Genomic DNA, 21,920 nt, shown 5'->3' on the forward strand with positions numbered 1-21,920 from the left:
AGCACAGGGTTGGACCATGTTTTGTCTTTAGAACTGCCTTAATTGTTCATGAATTAAATTTCCAGTCTCCAAATCCCAAATGTGCCCGATTGAGTTGATACTTGGTGACTGCGGGGGTCATTTGAGTGGAGTGAACTCATTGGTCTCTTTTAGACCATTCTCTGTAAACCCTAGAGAGGCTTGCATGGGAAAATCCCACCAGATCAGCAGTTTTTTAAAATGTCATACCAAGCATGCAAATACCAACAACCCTGTCATGTTCAAAGTCACCTTTCTCAGTTTGAGCTTCAGCAGGTCATCTTTGCAAAGTGAAAATTGCAGAAAATGTTGTTAATTATGGCAATATTTTCAATAAAATGCATGGCTATTCCTGGTTTGGTGATGCTAGCCTTAGACAGGAGTCAGAATTAACTGATGAAACTGATGAAAATGAAAGTAATTATTAGAGGCATGTGAAATGATCCAAACATTGATAGTATTGATACCAATGCTGGTACTAGTATTGGATCGATACTAGCGTGATAGGATCGATACTTTGTTTCTATCCTCTCAGTTCAGTATGAAGCGCACTGAATTGTGTTAAAATAATTATTTTTTGTTGCAACATCCATCTTTTATTTATAGCCTATAGCACATTTAAATAACATAGCGGACCCAAAGTGCTTCAGGGACAAGCGCATTTTAATTCCAGCTCTTCAAAAAAGTTTCAAAATACAAAAAAAGCTGAAAGTTGTATTTTATTGTTGTAACTAATTATCATGGAAAATAATCATCTCATAAATCATGACACACTGCTCTCCCCTAGGTAAGCTGCATTTATAAGTTAAAACTATGGGTATCGGTATTGATATCTGGAATACGGGCCTTGTATTGAACTGGTAACTAATTATAGAGCTAGAAAAAAAAGCTTGTATCATGAAGACAGAAAATAGGCCTAATAATGTTGTTTCCCTCAAAAACAACAACAAAACTCAAAGGCTTTGTGCCTTTATTCTGAAATCTTTAATTTTTTTATATGACAGTACACTCAATGCATATGGAAAAAATAAGGTATATTTCTTTTTGAAATGTATTTTTCTTAAGACCTCTCGAGCTAATTAATACTTTCGCGTGAAACGTTTTTAAATGATAAAAATCGTAATTTAATATTAACAACCACTTTCTGTTGTCTGGCAGAAGTGAGATGAAAGGGTGTCTTCCACTTGGGCTTATGGTTTTAGCTTGATTTATATATATATATATATGTACTTCGGGTGAAGAAAAATCTAAATAAATAAACAAATAAAAATAAAAACCATCCATTAATTTTATTTTGAAAGTCTCGACCAGAAGCTTTTATATATAGCCCGTATCCCTCTGTAATTTGAGAGAAGGGGGGACGGCAGGGGGGAGGGCAGGACAATAAAAAAAAAAAACCTTGGCGATCAGTCGGAGGTGTGAGAACGAGACCCAGCAGGACAGGAAAAGACGCTCACACGTGGAGGAACAAACCGAGCGCTTAAACAAGTAGCCCAACTAACTGCTGTGTGTTTCGGGGGGAATGAAGAGATAAGGCAATGCTACTGGGAGAGCCGTATAGGTGAGGAGACCAGGCAGTGTAAATGAGCGCTTTTTCTTATATTTTGTGATTGAGAAAGTAAGAGCAGAGAGGGGGAAAAGTGGGCACCCGGTGAGTGAAGATTATGGAAAACCTCTGGAGGAGGAGGACGCAGGCGGTGAGATGGAAGTGGAACTCGCTGCTGCTCTGTTTATTCACCGGTGAGTTTCTGCTTTAATCGTTTAAAACACTTTTATCTCCCAGTCACCTTTAAGGTGGCTGTAGTGGCTCTTCCAGCCGTACAAATAAGCCACTGGACAAGCGCAATGAAACGTTTGGAAAGGAAGGAAACTGTGTTTAATATATAAGAACATTTGGGGGGATGATTGGGGTTTTTTTGTTTGTTTTGTTTGTTTTTTGTAGAGATTTTCAAAATCCGAGAACAGTCAGGACTTGAAAACTGCTAGAAACTTCTCATCTTGAGTTAAAGTGTGCCTTACAGGGCTGCTGTGGTTGGGGGCAGGGGAGAGGACTGGCTGGAGGGGTTGGTGTATGTATTTGAGAGAAGGAGCAAAAAAGAAAAGGGGGTGGGGGGGTGAAGGACATGGTCCCATTGTCTCCCAGCGTGTGGAGAGACAGGAGCCAGGACCTCAAGAGGGACCACCCAGACTGAGCACACCAGAGGTCTGCAAAAAAACCAAAAATGGGACCTCCTATTGATTTGACATGGAAGTATTTGATTCAGGGAGCTAGTGTGTAATTAAAAGGATGTGTCACCACTGCAAAGACAGCATCTATTAAACTAAGATAAATAAATAAAGGCTTAACTGATTTGGAAATCCACACTTTCACTGCACACGCCCCTGCCACCCCGCCCTGCCCGATTTTCATATTACGTTTTTTATGACATACCTCCATCTGTAGTAATGTAAAGCCATCCCTCTCATCTACTTTCTCTGCCTCCGTTTGAACCCATGTGTGGAAATGTGTGTGCATATTCCCCTTGGGCAAACACAGTCTGAGTGTGAGTGATTGCTGAGAGAAAGCCGAGCCGGGTGTACACACATGCTTGTTTTTTCTTCCTTTCTTTTCCTTTTTTTTCCTGCAGCGTCCTTCATCTGAATCACGTCCCCGGCGCGCTCTTGGTTGTGAAAGGCTCCCGACCTTCTGCGCGAAAAAGCTGCAAATATCGCAGACAGCCTTCGGAATGAAAAGGGCTAGTGTCGTGGCAGCAGGTTGAGACGAGTATACAGAGAGGCACAGCTGTGTGTACAATGCTTTTTAGCTGAGCCCTGGGGGGGTTTAATAAAGCACATTAGTCAAACACACACACTAAAAGAGATCCTGCCAGTGTCACTCACTCAAATGGGTGTTAAATTCTCGTTGTGGATCGTGAATTGCGTCGGCGCAGAAGGAGAAAAGCTCTGAAACCATCTTAATTTGATCCATCACGCGTACACAAACACTTGTACTGTATCTTATTCTAATGGTCTAACACTCAAAGGGTAATTAATTCAGCTGGTGGATTGCTGAGGCTCACGATCGTGTGCTAATTTGAGAGCCACAGTCATGAGTGCTCTTAAGAGCTTGGGAGGGGAAAAAAAGGGTGACTGGACCTCCCATCCGAGAGGCTTCCTCAGTTCTAAAAACAAAAAAGGTGGAGAGACCTGCGTATTTAAACCCTAGTGGAGGTTGTCCCCTTTGGACACCCACTATTGATCATCACATCACAAGACTGCCATGAGCGTGATGACTGAGAGCCTAAACAGATCTTGAGGACTCTTAAAGTTTGCCTGAACTCCAGCAATGTGGCTTTTCTCAAAGCTGAGGGGCTCGTAGGAAATGGGTACTTAATGGAATAGCTAAAAAACTAATTTTAGAGGTTGAGACATCTTCGGTCAACTCTCCAAAACACTGGAGTCTAGGCTGCCTATAATAAGACCAATCTTTATGCTTCATTTGTACCAAATGCATTTTTTCTAGCAATTTGCAGTCTCTGAGTCAGAGCATGATGGTCCACAGAGATTTCAGTTTTCTTCTTGATTTTTCATCAGTTTTGGTAAATGCTCGGTTTTATCTCCCGGAGCCTGAATGCAGTGGAAAAAAATCTACTTCTATCAAGTTGAAGTCATGGCAGCCTTGACAGAAGGAGCTGCTAAGCTAGGGGCGTGCTATTATTACTGATAAACTGCATTGTTTGGTGCTTATTCTCAAATCTATTGTTCAAGTGCAGAGCCAGTTCTGCTTGAGTTCCTTTTAAAAACCATCCCTCATTTGATCACTTCTGAGAAGTGAGCCTTGTGTCCCTGGTGGTTGCCTAGTGCCGCATTGCCTGGGTGTTGCATACCTGTACACAGGCTACACAATGGAACGCAGCATTAGAAGAAGTTTGTGTAATTTTGGTGGGAAGAAACCGAGAGTGGACTGAATATGGATCTGTGAAATCAGCTGTGAGCTCTCAAACAGAAAACCACAACAGCGGTTTCATCTTCTTTTTTTTTTTTATGTTGCACAATATAAGTGATTAATACAAAATATTGCCTCACACAGTTTTGGGACAACAACTTTGTGGTGGTGCCGGTTCCAGGTTAGGCACCAGATTACACCCAGAGTCAGTGGAAAAGAGTCGATGGTGTCCACCGTGTCCAAATGCCTCACCAAGATTTAATGCCAGATACTCTCCATGACACAGCTCTTCCCATTTATCCAGGCTTGGGACTGGTGAAGTACCAAAAAGGATTGCCTGTATTTAAACAGTTGTAAATGACTTGTTGGCTTATAATATGTCAAACATAGCTGTCATGAAGGATATCAAGTCATTTTAAGCTAATCAAAAGACTCTTGTCATCAGGTAGAAGCTGCAGAAACCACTGGATTGATTTTAATGTAGGTACAGTAATGCAGTGCCATAAAAACACTTACAAAATAGGTCATTTCTTTATTTTACATATAGTTTATTAACCAGTGGCTGGGTTATATTCAAGCCCATGGAATAAGCTTTAAAAACCTTAACCTTAAGACAAGGAAGGTTCTGGTATCCTAACACGATCTAAATTTAATATTACCGGTACGTCATCATATGAAAAGTGTTATGTTTTTTTGCTGTGTCACAGATTTGTCTGTCATCCTACATCAGCCTACAGTGTTTGATTCAGCCGGTGGGACACGTGGGCTGTTTTGCCACCTCGGTCCAGCCTGCGTGTGGGAAAATAAACCGTGCACATGTAGTTTTCAACGGTGAAACCCTGAACGGCACGTGGCCTTGCTGTTTTATGCCATCAGGAGGTTCTTCTTTCATAGGCCATTGTGACATTTTTCTTTGTACTTGAAGACTTAATTAAAATGTTTTTGTCCCCGCTGGCTAATATTAAGAAACATTATTGTGATGGAGGCAAGCAGGGTTGGCTGAGTGCACTGAAACAAAACCCTAATGTGTGTGTTTCTCTTTTTCTTTTCCCCTGAATGCTCCGCAGGTGCATTTAACGCAGGCAGCGCCTTTAAATCTGTCTTGAAATATAAATAGAAGCTGCCAGTTGGAGGTTGTGTGCTTAGGGGTTAGTTCATAAGAGGTTTCATTATAGTGTTGAAGTTTTTTTTTCTTTTTCATGATGGGAAAGGATCAAAAAGTGTTGGCAAGACCTGAATGAAGAAGTTTTTGAAGTGTACACTGGCAGCTTAACACCTTGACAATGCTCTGTGACTTTTTATTTCCACTATTTCATCGAAGGAACTATCTCTCAGGCTTCACCTTTTTGTCCACTTGCACTTCTTTGGCTACACAAACCTATAACATCCTGCATTAGCAGTCTGTAACCCGTGTGTGGTTGCTTTTGTGTGTGTTACAGGTGGCAGCGAGGCCCAGTGTGAGGGCTGCGTAGAGTACTGCTGCGATGGGTCGCCGCCTTTCTGCTGTTCCTACTACGCCTATGTGGGAGACGTCCTCTCGTAAGTAGAGGTGGGGGATTAATCCAAATATCGATAGTATCGATACTAATGGTATTGGTACTGGATCGATACTAGCCCAGCAGGATCGATACTTTATTACTTTATATCAGGTCGATACCACAATTTACAGTATCACGTCACCCCACGTACACCGGAAGCAATACAGAGATATCAAAGACAGTGTTTTTGTTGGAGTTTCCTCAAGTTTTAAGGTCCTGATTTCTGTAAAGGCAAAAATATCTAGGGGTGGTGTTAAGACTGCCATCACCCTTTCCCTTTTTTGTGTCTAAATATAGCTGATAACAAAATGCAGGTGTAGCCGCTGGCAAATCTGTTTGTCAGACACTTTCATCAGGATAAATGAAGTACTGACTCGAGGTCCCGGTGTAGCTGTCCAGCCTTTAACAGCCTTGGTTGCCAGGAAGCCGCAATTATCTCCCATCAGTTCACGGTCACATTACATGTATTGTGTCGGATCCTACTGGAAATAAGAGAACGCATTATCCGATGTCTGTGTTTACTGTTTTGTTGTTTTAGTTTTTCTTTTCTTTTGCTGCCACCATAAAACTAAGAGTGGAAGGAAGAGCTTGACGTGCTTTGGTAGTTTGGTGCTAAAAGCGTAAAAAGGAGGTCAATGATTTAATCTGCTCAGAGTCGGTAAATGCTGGCTAAGAAAGCCCTCAGTATTTGAATCTCTGACTGGAATCGACACCTCCTCAGCGTGCGTTTAAAGTGTGGAGGTTATTTAAAGGAGAGAGAACTCATTCAGGTCGGAGCTATTCAGAAGACATTCAGTTGACCTGCACAGCACAGCTGCTTTAGCGCATACAAGGGGACCTGGGGGCTTTTCCTATATTTGTATGGCCGGTTTTAAATCATGTCACTGCATGTGCAAATAGTCCCTGCAAGTCAAGGGCTCGGGCTTCAGACTGGTCTAAAAAAATAATAATAATTGGCAGTTTTAAAAAAATATTTGGCTCCATGTGATGTCAGTGAGAGCAGATATCCCTAATATGGTCAGCCCAGTTCAGATCTTTTGTTTATGAGGGGCAGCCGATCAGAAGTACATTGGCTTAAAGTGAGGGTTTAACATGTCCCCTTTAGCTCTGCAATAGACTGGTGGCCTGCTCAGGCTGCACCCAAGCTCTCATTAGGCACAAGCCCCCCCGGCAACCCTTAAGACAATGGAGGATGGATGTAGGTCTCCTTTAACATATCTTTCAGACCTTTAAAGTCTTAGCATGCCTTTTGTCCGGTCTTTCTCCCCTCACCTCCAACTCATCACGACAGATGGCTGTCCATCCCTGAGCCTAGCTCTGTTGCAGGTTCCTGTTAAAATTGAGTTTTTCTTTCCTGCTCTCACCAAGTGCTTGCACATAGGGGGTCGTCTGATTTTTGTGGTTTTTCTAGTTTTTTTTATCTTCAAAGATAAAGCGCCTTGAGGCAACTGTTGTTCTTATTTGGTGCTATAAATAAAACTGTATTGAAATTGAATTGATGGTAATTGTAAAAAAGTAACTGTATCCTTCATTTTTTTTCCCTGCATCTTATGTGTATATTTGTACCAATTCTATCTGATAACCTTTTAAGGCTTGATTATATTCAGAATTTGCAAAGCAGCCTTGGCTGACATGTTGACTCATGCTGACCACGAAGATGTAACAAACCTGTCAGCGATGAGTCCTTTTTCTATTTTCCAGTGCCAGTTCACAAGATCTTCAGCAGTCACATGGTCACAGGCACACGCATATCACACACAGCTGAGTTACATCAGATGCTGCATTTTATCTCCATGGCAGCACCTTAGAAATATTGGGTAGCATGTCTGTTGGAGACAGCCGCCTCCTTTCTCACGTGTGTGTGTGTGTGTGTGTGTGTGTGTGTGTGTGTGTGTGTGTGTTTTTTCCAGAGGCACTGCCATCTCTGGTATTGTTTTTGGTGTGGTGTTTTTGATGGGGGCCGTGGCAGCCTTATTCCTGTGCGTGTGCATGTGCATGAAGAACGGGCGTGGTGCACGGGTCGGCGTGTTCAGCACCTCCTATAACATCAGCACTGTGACCCAGGGCTATCCAGGTGGGCCAATATACACAACCACACAACTTGATGTGTCCTATACCTTTATTACTATATTATATATATTTTAAAATACATCAAGTTAATTGGATTTTAACTGCATACAAGGGGCAAGAGAATTAGATATTTACTCTTTAAGACAGAAAGATTTATCAATAGGTCAATATTGTCATCTGTCATCATTTTCATCAAATAGTAAAAAGTAAAGAAGAGAGGAGAAACGCCTTTCAACTATGTCACAAGTGTTGCTCTCAGGCGTGCTCTCCACCAGAGGGCAATATTTGTGTATACCTGGAAAACAAACAGGCATTTGCTTAGGTAAATTTCAATTTGTGTCTGCACCTTCAGACTTGATATGAAGGATCATAATATTGTTTTATCAACGGAGAAGTAGTCCTCTTCACCAAAGAAGTGAAAACGTAAAGGAAAGGGACATGTTATTAAAATGTCATCTTCTTCCTTCTCACCTAAAGCCGCATCTCCAGAACTGAAATCAGTGCTCTAGCACAGCGGTCCCCAACCTTTTTAGCGCCACGGACCGGTTTATGCCGGACAATATTTTCACGGACTGGCCTTTAAGGTGTCGCGGATAAATACAACAAAATAAAACTAGTACCGGTAACGAAAAAAAAGAAGATTTATTCAAAACACACGTGAAAAGACCCAGGAAAACCGAGTTAACGATAAAAACGATAACAAAATAACGCTGAAAACCGATAAAAACCCTGAAAACCATACATTTCACACCTGAGCCTCAACTCTCGCGGCCCGGTACAAAACGACTCACGGACCGGTACCGGTCCGAGGCCCGGGGGTTGGGGACCGCTGCTCTAGCACACAGAAACGTGCATAAACATGCTTATTTATTACAGATATTGTCACAATTACTTACTGTCAGCAGATTAGACATGTGACCCCCCCCCCCCCCCCCCCCCCCTTCTCTGGACAGTTGACCACGAGCCGGTGTTGTGCCACTGCGGTACAATTTCTGACAGGGGTAATTACTCTGGCAAAACACCAGCTAATAACAGCTAAAAGTGCAGGATTTACTGACAAAAAAGTTTAGGTTATCCTCAACAACTCACTTGTCATCTTCACAAGTGAACTTCACTGACTCAGCGACCTGTATTGAACTCCTTTCACAAAGTTTCAAAGCCTCATCCGGAGTAGACATGGACGCTTTACACTGGCATATTGACAGCTGAGATAAACAATGGACTGATGGTCCACCCACACAGCACGAGACTCCGGAGCAGATCCAGTCTGTGTCAGGCTGAGGCTTTTGTTGTCTTAGTACACCCAATACAGATGAACAGTGGTCAGACTTTTCGAGGTGACTTTGGGGTAAAAACGTAAAATACTGCAAAATATTTAATTGATTGAATCTGTTTTGAAGTCATTGCTAAGTGTTGGTATTATTTAAATCTGTTATTATATAATTTGTACAAACAGTATTAGAAACATGCTGACTGTCTGTGGCCATTATGGGGATCTAAAGTTAATGTGTTTGTAGTATAGCGGCCACCATAACTAGTATTATCTGTAGGGGTAAGAAAACAGTGCTTAGTTGACTACAATCTACTGACATCTAGTGGTGAGATTTTACACACGTCAGCATTAAATCATTAAATATTGGTATCGGTCTTAAAAATTCTATATCGATCAGGCTCTACTATTGTTGAACACTGATAGCTGTAACTATTTTTTTTTTTTAAACTAAAATCATTAATTAATGTTAATGATGGGTCTGGGGTTTCAAGCTATTTAGTTGTGATCCTATTATGCTACATGTGCTGTAGACAGTGCTGAATGCATATTGGAGTTGGAGCATTTCTTCTGGACAAACTATTGCCCTTTTTACACCAAAATAGTACCCCTAGTGCCGTTCTGAGTCTGCTCCATATCAGAGCTGGTCTGCTTTTCAGCGTGATTAGCACGCAGCATTTGCACCCAGAATTGGGATATTTCCCATAAGAACAACATTAGGACACATCTTGTGGGCTGCATCTGCCGGTTCTAGGTGGGCACCGGAACAATACTATATACTGGAGCACATGTGCACTTTCAGGCTACGTCCACACATACCCGGGTATTTTTGAAAACGCAGATTTTTCTATGCGTTTGCACCTTTCGTCCACACGTAAACGGCGTTTTTGGTCACTGAAAACGGTGATTTTTAAAAACTCCGGCCAGGGTGGATATTTTTGAAAACTCTGTTTTTGCATTTACGTGTGGACGAGAAAAACGGAGAAAATGCAGCGTCAAAGTTGTGCGCCTTTTTTGACGTCACACTGTGCGCCACGTTATTGTTTCGTTGAAATGAATTTCTACAATACTGTTACTGTTAATTGTACTCTGTGCAGTGTTTAAATGCTTACATATACACACACAGTTACTGTCCCTCCACACATACGACTCGGTTCTGCTTCTATGCCCCAGCTTTGTTTACTTTTTCCCACCGAGGTTTCTGATTGGCCAACATTTCTGCACGGTTAGGAATATATCGCCACCTGTTGCTTTGGCATGTTCCTAGCAGCGTTTTCCTTCTTTTCTGCCTTTACGTGTGGACGGGATTATTTTTTAAAATGAAAACGGAAAATCTCCGTTTTCAAAAATACCCGTGTACGTGTGGACGTAGCCTTAGTGTTATAACTGTTAAAGGGCAATACTGAACAATAATAAAAGCAGTACAACCAAGTTAATCAAACATTTTAAGGATATTTATTAGTTAATGCTGCTCAATTGTTTGTAACAAATCTGTCATATATGAATATATTATTAGTATTAGAAGTTTATTTATACTATAGTTTATCAGGAAGCAGTCTAAGTAATTCATTTGGGTCTACATGATGACTTACGCACAAATGAGGCTGCTACACTGATTTTGGTATGGTGAAACCTTATCTACTGGCCTCAGGCGACACCAGAAAATAAAATTGAAAAAGAAAAATGAAGGAGCATATTATGTTACAAGCTCCACCGGGACCACAAACAGATTTACCATTGCCACTATTTAATCATTATAGACAAATAAGTACTTTTCTTTAAATAGCTTTCATTATCTGCTAGATTCTATGCTTGTTTTTTCTCCCTGCTCTCAGAGCTCCACATCTGATACACTCTGTTCCTGCTTAAGAGGGAGAAAATGGCAACAATGTTTCCACCTTGTTCTCACAAGGTACATTGTCTGCGTATCATAGTCTGTGTTCTATGATACTCTCCAGCCTAAGGAATGCTACTATGTTTTGTTTTTGTTTTTTTTCCTCCTGGGGCTCATTGTTTATTTATCATGTTTCATTCTTCTCTGCGTATCACCTTGATGTTACACTGGCCGAGAGCTCGCCGCGCTGCCCTGCAGCTCTGATCATGTTTCATGAATACAGCACAGTGCAATGTCAGTGCATGTACTGTATAATAAACGTACGCTTGTTTCTCCACTGGGTGTGAGGAGTAGTTGCTGCTATTACTTGCTTACTCCAATCCCATAAGTGAGTCACTTTTGATTAATATTCATTTTTTATTTATTTTCCCTATCAGCACTAGTCATTTTAAAATAAAGTCCTTACTCACCACTATGTGACTGTTTGCAAGCTCTAACCTCTTAACCCCTTTTCTGTTATATCTGCAGCTTTGTTGTTCTTGTAAATAATGCAAGTTTCCTCAGTGAAATTGATAGAGGGGGTCAACTAAAGTGCCTTTTTACAGTATTTCCATTTCTTCCTTCATTCAGCATGGGCACCAAAGAATGTGGTTTCTCTATGTAACCACTAGAGGGTGCAACTGTCGTGTGAAACCTGTAGTAAAATTGGGGCAGGCATCCTGAGCTTCAGTGGGTCTTATTCATATTGAATATGGAAGAAATGTGAAGCCTGCAATTATTACAGAATAACTGAGTTGTTTTTTTTGACCAGCCTGCTTACTGTCAATTTTGTTCTCACACACAGGTCCACCGCCTCCATACACTTACGACTGTGAGATGTACCCTCCATCCCTTCATCCCCCGCCCTACACCCCAACACAGCCTAGGTCAGCTAACTACTCCCCGCCGCCTCCTTACCCTGGATACATTCGAAAGTGAATCCCCGCTGCACTAAACATGCTGCCACGGCCCAGATTCGCAGACACAGAGACGGCTGTGCAAATCCGAACTCCGAAGCAGCGAGCTGGTGTTGCAATTTGGGTGTGACCACCAAAAATTTCCACACTGAAACACAAACCTAACTGGCAGGCCAGAGCACTTGGTTCAGCTTTCCCGTATTTCTGCTGCTCTGTAGTTGAAGACGTGGCGGGGAAGTAATCATTTGACAAATGTGGGTCAAGCTGGCCAAAGAGCCTCAACTCATCTGATGATAGACTTAACAGTTAGCAGCCCTGCTGGCCTGCAGCTGGTACTTTTTTGCCCGCTAATAACCGATATCCCTTATCCGTCCCCCACACCTGTGCACATTAAAAGCATTCAAATGATCATTTTGTCAGCACAGAGGGGAGAAAGCTCGTATCACTTGAGGCAAAGAGTCTTTCCTGGACACAGTGTAGACTTACAGAAAGTTATCAAGCCCTCATGGGTTTTTCTTGTTTGTTTGTTTTAAATCTTGAGTTATGTCAGCGTCTGAAGTGTACATTGATGATTAAGTCTGTTTTTTTAAATGCAGGTCTGGACCTGTCACATAAAGACTTGAATATAATTCATAATAATGCCTGTCTTAATGGCCTGGATGGCTTGTAAGGATTAATGAACTGTTTTGGTTTGTTTTTTGGTTTTTTTTGGGTTTTTTTTAATTGTCTTACTTGAAAAAACATGTTATGAACTGTGGTCACACTGAAACAGAAACATGTCTTTCTGTTGTGTTTTATGAAATTGTTGAACTGACACAGTAACAGATTCATGGTGGAATTATAGCTGAAGGCTGATTTAAAGATTTTAATCTAGAGTGGCCTCAGCCATAGCACAATGAGGTCGCTTTCCCAGGCTGACTGTGAATGATGGAAAGGATTTAAACCATGTAATAAATATAGTGAGGTAAATAAAGTGCTTTGTTACTGTTTCCAATAACTGTTGTAAATAAAATGTGTTTAAAGTGTTAACTCCAGTATTCCTTTACACTATGATTAATAATACAACTTGTTTTATTGGGTTTTTTCTGTTTAATATGTTTTCCTAATAACAAAAACTCATAACAGGAATACAAATATTCACAATATAATCCAGTGACTCATAATAGCAGCATTACAGTTGCTCAATATAGTGAAGTAAGCTAGAAACAAGGCTGACATTAAAATAAACAGAATAATACTAATCATGACTAATACTGGGGGATTTATTTTTCTCAGTTAAAAGAAACTTAATGCTTGGGGACTTTTTTTGTTTTGTTTTTTGCTCTAAAATAAAAAAGGGAACATGCGCGCGCAAGTAGGCTATGTGCGCGTGTGAGTAAGCTCAACGAGCGATTTAAACAAACGTGTGCGCGCCGGGAAGATAGCGCGTGAGTGTGTATGTGTGTGTGTTAATCCCACTCTGCCGTGGTCAGGTGATCCGGCGCTGAGCAGCTGTACAGCCTCGGTATCGCTCACCATCAGACAACGGGAGACACCGGCGCTGAGCAGACTCGTTTTCTCGCCTGACGCAAAGCTTTAGAAAACGGTGCGGTATAACGCTAGCCTGTAGGAGCGTTGTTTTAGCGAAAAGGCATGGGGGACCGAGTAGCTTTACTGCTGCTGGTTTTAGCGGCTTCGGCTCTGGCTGTCGAGGTAAGAGAAAAGCTTCATTTTTTCCCCTATGTGCGAGAATTTGTAGCATTTATCCCCCTCCACCATATTGTTGATGTCGGCTGAGTCAAGTGAGCTAGAGGTAGCTAAAAGGAGACCGGAAGTTGAACTGTTCCTTCAAAGGTAAAGCTTAGACTAGATTTGTTTAATTTTTTTTAAAAAAAAAAGAAGGAATTAAATCTTTGTAGGTAAATGTATTGTGTCTACCGATCCATCAACAACAAGCTGTTATTTCTGTCCTATAAAACTGCTCCTAACACGGTGTGTTTGAATATAAATGCGCAGTTTGTTTTGTGTTGAAGGCTGTAACCGGAAGTGTAATGTAAAACAATCAAGCTAACTTGAACGCTAAACATGAATTATTTTAGATTCCTAAATCAGAGGCGACGTTAATATTTAGTACAATTTCGCTTATCTACTGGGCTATTTCATTACTATGCTTCACTGTCTGTTGTTAACAAGTACAATTTGAAACAAATGATGTATTCACGTAGTTTAATTTAAATACCCTCGCTTTACGTGTAATTTCATTTCATTTACTGAGTCTTTGTGACAAAGGAGACAAGCTCCGAAACCTTTGACTTAAACCTGTAGCCTATGTGTTTCCCTTTCCCCCCTTCACTTTGCGTTAAAACTGAGAAACTGCTCGTTTTGCTGTGATTTAAAACGTTACAAACCGGTCCGGTTTGCCAGCGAACCATTTCCAGCCAGTGACACTGCGCAGATGGTTACGGAATCTGTTCCTGTCCAGTGGTCATCTGCGCTAATTCAATCTCGTTATACTAATCACGGTGAATAAACGTAAAAGCGTATTGTCTCATTTTCTATATCCCCGGGGCTAATTTATTGGCAGTGGGCGTGTTTTTTGTTTGTTTTGTAAGTGTAAGTAAAAACGTAATTCTCTCACGATAATAATAATAAAAGCTTGGGATGACGGGGCTTTAAATACAATAACAATGTAAAAATAAAATAGCGAATATGCGAGTTTCTGCGAGAAAACAAAACGCCACAAACGCCCTCCACGTATTAGATGGGCGAGAATAGAGAAGTAAGATGGCGGCGGTGCACTGCAGCATTTATCGAGGGGAAACTGGGAAGCCAACAGGAGCTTTGACTGGCATTGTTGCCTTTCATTGCTCTTTTTTTTTTAAAGCCATATAGGAGAGTTTAACATGCGAGCAGTAACACTGGTTATGTATTATCACGGAGCTCTACATAATCGCTGCTTATGGATTTTTTTTAAACATGGTCTTTGCCAGGGACAGCGCTTTGTGACTGTCCACTGCGAAAATGCCTATTTTTACACGCCATCTACTCAGTCCTGTGCTGATGCCTGTCTGATTTCAGACATGTTCAGTGGCCTACGCGTTACAAAAAAAAAATCATCATTGTCGTCATAATTGTGTATTGTGGCTCTGTCATGACAGAATTACTCATTTCCTTGTCTCAAATAAATAAATAAATCAAAATCCCCTCCCTAACGATGAAATTTTCAGTTATTTTAATCGGTAATTTTCATGAGAATAAGAATGTATTAAAATCTTGCTTTTTATGATTTGTGCTGTGGCTTTGTTGTGAGAGAAATGACACATTCCCTTAGCCACATTGAATGTTCAATTGTGGAAGAGGAGGGGTTGTTGGTTTTTAATAATCAGAGCTCTTAAACATGATAAATCGACTAATGGTGCCAGCAACCTGTTAGCCTGGGTCCTTCTATGTATTAAGGATCAGTGTTTGAGGTGAAATTAGGCAGCTGATCTTTGTTGTTTCCTGTAAGCATACGCTGCAATCAGTGGACTTGGAATGGGGAGTTTGGACTTCTTTTTAAGCAAACCCTTGGCTTTGTTGATTATCCAAAGCTGAGGTCAGTCCAGACAGTCCCTGGCCTTTGAGTCCTGTGTTTACATCAAAAACAAAGACACAAGCACGAATAGAGCGAATTTACCCAAGATGAGATAAACGAGATAAGACTTGAAAACGAGATGTTATAAGTTTTTTGATCTTGTTATGGCTTGCTTTTTCTCGGCCCTTGATGACTGGCACATACAAACGCTTCTAAACACTTAGCCCGAGGAAGCAGCTTTTCCTGACAGACCCGCCCTGTACACGCTGGCCGCAGTGTGGAGCGTGGGAGTTAGATGCCAGTCTTTGTCTATTTCCAAATCCTTGGGAAATGGCTCTTGGATGGGTGCTGGTAGCCTGTTTGTGTGCACACTGCAGTGTTTCAGCCTGGGGGTGGACCAGCCCTCTCCCTTTATTAGCAAACCTTAATGCCATTATGCCTGTTGGCAGTGCCAGTGCTTCGCTCTCTGGCATGCTCTCCGCTGCTCACACTGCAGTTTGAGGTCTTTGAAGGAGAAATCCACTTGACACTAATGTGTCCTCTCTCATTTTCCATTTTCTTATTTTCCGCTTTCTTGAGCTCAATTTCACCTGCATGGCATCCACTTCTGTTCCAGTTTGAAGTTGATATTTTGCAGAAGGCCTTTTTGACAGCCCTCACAGAAGGAGGGGGTCGTTTTGTGTTTAACCCGGTGTCTCCAGCATATTTGCAGACTGAAAAGCAATTGCAAGTGAGTGAGTTTTAACTCTGAGAAATGTGCGTGATTGTCGACTGTCAAATTGGTCTGGGACTGACACCAAAAAACCTGCTGTAGTTTTTTTTTTTTTCTTTTTTCTTTGTATGGTAATCTAGAGCTTAGACAATTAGTCCATTAATTGATCAGTCATTCCATGGAAAGCATCAACTACTCGTAATTAATTAAAATCCTCTGTTTACAGCCTGTTTTACAACGAATCGTATTGATTTCTCATAAAGCTGTTATTTGTATACGAACTGGGATTACTCGATTTCATAAATAACCCTTCAAATTCTCAGTACTGTACTCAGTACAGATGTGCACTCAAATCAGTGGTTTGGATGTTTTTGGAAACAAATACTTGAGCTCTTAAGTGATACATTGGTTCATTGCTAAGTGTAGTGACCAAAATAATCAGTTTAGATTTTTCAGTTCTTTTTAATCATCAAGAATTATTTAAGTGAACTGCCAAGCAATGAAAATTAGGCTGTCAGGCTGTAACTTTTTTTCCTGGATATTGTCATTTGCCCTTCTTTTATCTGGCTTTAATCCCGCCTCTCCTACCAGCTGTGATAATATTTGGTTATGAAAAATACTGGTGCAAACAGCACATTGTCCATCCTGGTTGTGTCAACAACGACGACGTTGATACCGCAGCACTCCCAGTTAATGCCTCTCCCCTCCCCGTCTGACCAAGAGAAAAGCATTCCTGACCTTTTGTTTCTGTTGTGGTAAACTGGGATGACACCTATCTGCTTGTTGTCTTTTGTAGCTTTGAGTCTGTCTCCACCTAACAAAACCTGCGACTGCTCATAGGGGTTTTTCTTTCCAAGTAATGCACTGTCCAAAACAGCAAACAGTGTTCATTTCCCATTGTATCAGAAATGGGTGCAGTTCACCAATCACTCCCTCAAAAAATGGTCCTCATTGAATATAAGTGAATAGAGCTAAACGGCCAAGGCAATTACAGCTGAATGTAGACAAAGAAGCCCAGATTTTAGTAAATTAAGATGTGAAAGGAAAGCCAAACATGCTCAAAACACACCAGCACAATAAACATTTAGATGAGTTGACTCAAAACTGAAAGTTAGACACGCATGCTATCAGGTGGCTTGTGGTGCTGTGACGTACCTAATACTTAAAGAGAAGTCTCTTACTGTGATCAGTTTTGCTACTAATAAAAAAGACACTGTGAGACACTTTGAAACTGTAAGTTTAAGTATAGGAGCGTTTGTTTAGAAATGGTCTGCCTCAACCTTATTCTAGCGTTTTCCTCTCTAGACTCCGTCCTTTTCAAAGCATGGTAGGAATCCGGTAGTGCAGAGGCCAGCAGCGAGGTCAAAGGCTTGCATTGTGTACTTCAGCCTGCTCTCTGAATGAAATATTGTGGACAACCACAAGAAGGTTTGAATAAATCCATCAAGTATCTGATGGTTGGGCTTCCTTTGAAGTCTGCAAAGTATATCTCTGCAGGTGCATTAGTACTAGTAGTCTCAGGGTTTTTCCATCTAGTTTTAAGTTTAGGATTGAGTCAAGAACCTGCTACACTGACTGTAATGGAGAGTAGTACGAGGCATAAGTTGCCAAGTTGTATAGGGGAGCTTTCGTTGGTTTTCTTTTTGGTTAATGTGCGGTTGTGTTAACCTGACAGTTTTTGATGACTCTGTCACACCACGGCGCCTTCATTTTCAAGACATTGTGTCTCACTAATGCGATTCTGCAAGTCAGTCCTCCAGAAAAAGCCTTCGCCTCTTCTTCCTCCGCCTCTTTGTGTCTGGCTTATAATTAGCTCTAATAGGTCAACATGTACTTTATTCTCAGGTTGTCTTCAGGGAACATTCTTCCTCCTCCCCCCCCCCCCCCCCCCCCCCCTTTTATTTCAGAGTGAATCTCCCACTACACGGCAGCACCATTTATCATTATTCCAGTGTTATTTCCATCTGTAAATATCAACGCACCATGAAGACAAACTCTTCATTTCTCTGCTGCTGAGTAAGCAGCTGTTTGGTACAAAATCTGAATAATAAGCTGAGAAGCAAGTCACCCTGACCTGCACAATCATTCAGCAGCTGCGCAGAGTACATCCAGCACAGTAGTCATGCCACATCTGAAAGTGCACCCCTGCCATTTCCCATCAATGCGTCAAAGCTCCATCACGAGTGCAGCATCTGTTTGGCTGTGATTTGTTGTATGGAACTGGCTTTCCACTTAGATATGACCTGCAGTGTGATGATCTGACCAATGACAATCAAATTTTAATTATGTTTTTTTTTTTTTTTTTTACCGCACAAATGCAGCCTTATCAGAGCAGGATGGATGACTCTGCATGATAACTGAGTGTATAGTTTCACAGTGGTGTAACACATGGTGCTGCAGTCATTATGTTACTATATATGAAGTCCTTCATCATCATCATCCTCATCACAACTATCATGACTCAGACAGGACTCAATGTGTTTGACAGGCTGCCTTGCTTGGAGGTTTGTAATGAACCAGAGAGGATCTTCTAAGCTAACCTCAATACTCGGAGGTCCAGCTCCCATTTTTGTGTTGGCGAGGTTTGACATTTGCTAAGGGGTCTTGACATATATACTGCAGCTCTATAAACTCAGGTTCATTAAACTAGAGTGCCAGTTTAATGGTACTTGTCTTTTCTACCCCACTATGAAGGATGGTGGGGTAGAAAACATCTGTCGCCAGTGACATTTTAAAAGAGATAATTCTGCAAAAGGAAGCTAGGTGGTGGAATAAAACCTTTTTGTGGTCTTGGTGACGATTTCAAATTAAAGTTAATTTAGACAATGCTTCAAAAAACTGTTCAGTTATGTGCCTGGAGGCCTTGGCAAGAAGCCTGCTGAGAAGAGAGACTTGCTTTGCTAGGACCAGGTTTGATTTGCAAGAAAGTCTTTGTAAGGTTCTCGCTGCCTCTCTGCTTGCTGTCCTGTTTTCTTATTTGCCGACCATCCAAAAACATGCTGCACCATTACAAATTTGACACATCACGATTACATTTCAACTTAAAAAGTAAATGTTCTTTAATCATGAACTTGCAGGGCACAGTCCAGAAACGGCATTATGCTTGTGGTGCTAATAGTTTTCTCTTTGCTGATGCTAACTAGCAGACGTGTGCCAGATGCTGTTGGCAAAAAAGGTCAGAAAGCTTTCGAACGCACAAATTAACAATCAAAAATTCAGGTTGCAGTGATTAAATATGTCCTTTGATAATTGTGGATTAAAGATTTGATTTTTGGCCTATGAACTGAATTTTAAATCATAATTAAATATGCATGCATCTTATTTGAGCTCCTGACAAGGTATACACAAGCAAACTAAACAGCAGAGGCTGAATCTTTAACAGTAACCGTTCAAATGTTTCCCAGAGCCACAGTGCGGCTGGAGATGGAGTTTCCATCATTCTCGTATGCAGCTTTTTTTCCTTTTCATTAAATGAATGTAGACTAAGAAAGTGCTTTGCCTCAGTATGTGTCTGATTACTGCAGAGGTTGTGGGCTTTTTCTAAGATGGGTGAATCTTCTAGGGAAAGTTCCTTCCTAAGGAAGGGGGGGTTGTTTTGTTTTTGTTTTTTTGTTTTTGGTTTCACCATCGCTGCATAAAAAGCCACAAGGGTCCTTGTTTTTAAAGCTTATATTTCATCACTTACAGAAATGATCTCATCCTCTCCTGTCTCGCTTCCCCCTTTGTCGTCTTGGGTGTTCATGGTTGCCATAGCAGTACAGCCTTCCCCCAAGTGCCTGGTATAATTAGGCTTTTCCGTGTTATTCCCGCTGTTCTTCTTACCCGCGTCTAGATTTTCATCACACGAATTTGTCACTTTTGCTTTTATTCTGAAAAACCCGTGCTTTCCATGTGTTACTGGTGTGCTTGTACATGGAATGGGATGGAAATGCACAGATCAGAGGGTTTATTAATCTAGAACCTCTTCATGTCAGGCGGCACGCCATCAATTGTAGATGACAAGTGCTCTCGGAGTCCAACTGTGAAATTGGAACACTTGTTTCAAATGCCAAGCTTCTGTGTGTGTGTTTGTGTGTGTGTGTGTGTTTGTGTGTCAGCATGATTTGTGCTGTGTGCAAGCACAGCGGAGATTTGCACCAAAGAGCGAACGGGAATTCTTGACGGCGTTGTGCTATTTCTGGATCCTCTTCCTGTTTGGACTCCATGATAGAAGCGGGCTTCCTGCATTTGTGCAGTAAACCGGACCGATGCAGAACAAGCCATGTGTGTTTGTGTTTTTGCGTGGATGGTGGGAAACCACTCATTAAAAAATCCCAATTGTTTGAAATGACAATGACAAACCCTGAGCTGCTTTCATATCCATTTGAGATTTTAGAAACAGAATTTGCCCACCTTGCTAAGCTGGTCAATTTGTTGTCCTCTGCATGTAATGCAGTTAAGGACAGGAAAATAAGAACACTGCATAATACTAAAATCTACATTGGAAATACTGGTGTGGTGCTTTAGCATGTTTGTCCCCTCATTAATTTACCTCCTGTCTAGAGATCACCAAGACCTCAGGCTCCTCACTAGAACAAATAAGACATTTCTTTTTGGCTGTGATGTCTATTTTTTTTGTCTCCCATCAATTTTGTGCCAGCTAAATATGCAAACATGATGTTAAGAGCTAAAAGAGACAGATAATTTCTGTTTCCCCAGGTACAAATTGGGGTATTTAAAACAAACAAACAAAACCCCAATCAAATAATCAAACACTAAATGAGTATTGACATCAGCCAGCTGAATTATTTTAAGCAGTGTCCTCTAAAATTGATGCTAATGAACAAATTACGAAATGTGTATTCAATGGGTGGCACAGTGGTAGCAGCTTTGTCTGCATTGTCGTCTCACAGCAGAAAGGTCCTGGTTCAAATCCTGGCTCTACCCTGGCTTTCATTTCTATGTGGTGTTTGCTTGTCCTCTAAGTGCTACCAGCGTCCTCCCACAGTCCAAAGACATGCATGTTAAGTTGATCCATAAATCTAAATTGGCTGTAGGTAGTTCAAGTCCTGAAAGTGTGTACATTGACTCTTTTTGGTTAAAAGTGCACAAGTTTTAGTGTAATGCTCTTTGAGACTAAACAAACCCCAGCAATATTTAAAAGCCCGTCTATTTCCATGCCCATCGGTTATAATTGGAAATTCTGTTTTTCCTGTGGTCCATTTGTGACCACAAGGCTGTAACTGGCTAAGTGTTGTGGGTTGGTTGGTTTTGTAACTCTGGCCACTGACAAAAAAGCTGACATGGTGATAAAAGTCAATAACATTCAGAAATGTTTTCCCACATAATTAAACATTTTAATTACAAGAAGCTGTAAAAAATTAATTAATTAATTAAAAAGAATTCCCACCGCAGTCCTGCAAAGAAGCGTTTGACAGAAATATTTAGTGTATTTGTGCATATTTCTGTTGAAGCAAAAGCGGTTTTGGTAATCTCTGATCTAAGTTTATAAATTAGTCACCGTGTTTGTGTGTCTGTGGGCATCAGCGATCAGAGGTACATCTGTTTATGTTGGCATGTCGCTGCAAAGTGACTCCCGCCTGAGTGGTGTTGAGGTCAGGGCCAGTTTACCAGGCCGGTACAATGGCTTAACGTTTAACACACACAAACGCATGCACACGCAGTGATGTGCAAGTTACACATCAACCAACCCACTTCCTTTCAAAGCTAAGTAACCAGATGATGAAATTCCTGCTCCCCGGCGACTTGGATAATGGTTTTGCCTCAGGTTGCCGCAGCCAGAGGGAGGTTATAACGAGCCGTTCCCCGAGGTTGAGACCAGCCTCTGTGTCCATGGTGATTATAACTACGGAAACCAAAAGTCCTTCTATCACCTCTAGACAAATTAAATGGGCAGAAGTCAGATGTGTGTTTCTTACACACTTCTTAATCAGATTTTAAACAGATTTGTCTGAGATGCTAATTCCAGGGGAACCCCCCGAGACAAAGCTTAATCGCACTGAATATGAATGAAGATAATTCTTCAAACAAACTTAAATTCTCCT

The 21,920-nt window shown here is 41.2% G+C and overlaps 2 protein-coding genes across 3 annotated transcripts in view; both read left to right on the forward strand.

Annotated features, from left to right (window-relative positions):
• The first annotated feature begins 1,423 nt into the window (after window positions 1-1,423).
• Window positions 1,424-12,597, forward strand: cyyr1 (cysteine/tyrosine-rich 1). Its single transcript, XM_087836209.1, has 4 exons — window positions 1,424-1,758; window positions 5,383-5,482; window positions 7,392-7,555; window positions 11,500-12,597. Exons 1-4 carry the CDS (start codon window positions 1,683-1,685, stop codon window positions 11,631-11,633), a joined length of 474 nt encoding a protein of 157 aa, XP_087692335.1. The 5' UTR covers window positions 1,424-1,682; the 3' UTR covers window positions 11,634-12,597.
• A 458-nt stretch (window positions 12,598-13,055) lies between these two features.
• appa (amyloid beta precursor protein a) overlaps window positions 13,056-21,920 on the forward strand; it is a 35,857-nt gene continuing 26,992 nt past the window's right edge. Inside the window, exon 1 of one of the 2 annotated variants that reach the window (XM_087836851.1) lies at window positions 13,056-13,303. In XM_087836851.1, the coding sequence (XP_087692977.1) occupies window positions 13,244-13,303 (60 nt within the window). In that variant the 5' untranslated portion in view covers window positions 13,056-13,243. The remainder of the gene's footprint in view (window positions 13,304-21,920) is intronic. The other variant, XM_087836852.1, reaches the window with a different exon arrangement.

The sequence above is a fragment of the Neolamprologus brichardi genome, chromosome 23, assembly GCF_056152115.1.
Source record: "Neolamprologus brichardi isolate AB-2024 chromosome 23, ASM5615211v1, whole genome shotgun sequence".
NCBI classification, from domain to species: domain Eukaryota; kingdom Metazoa; phylum Chordata; class Actinopteri; order Cichliformes; family Cichlidae; genus Neolamprologus; species Neolamprologus brichardi.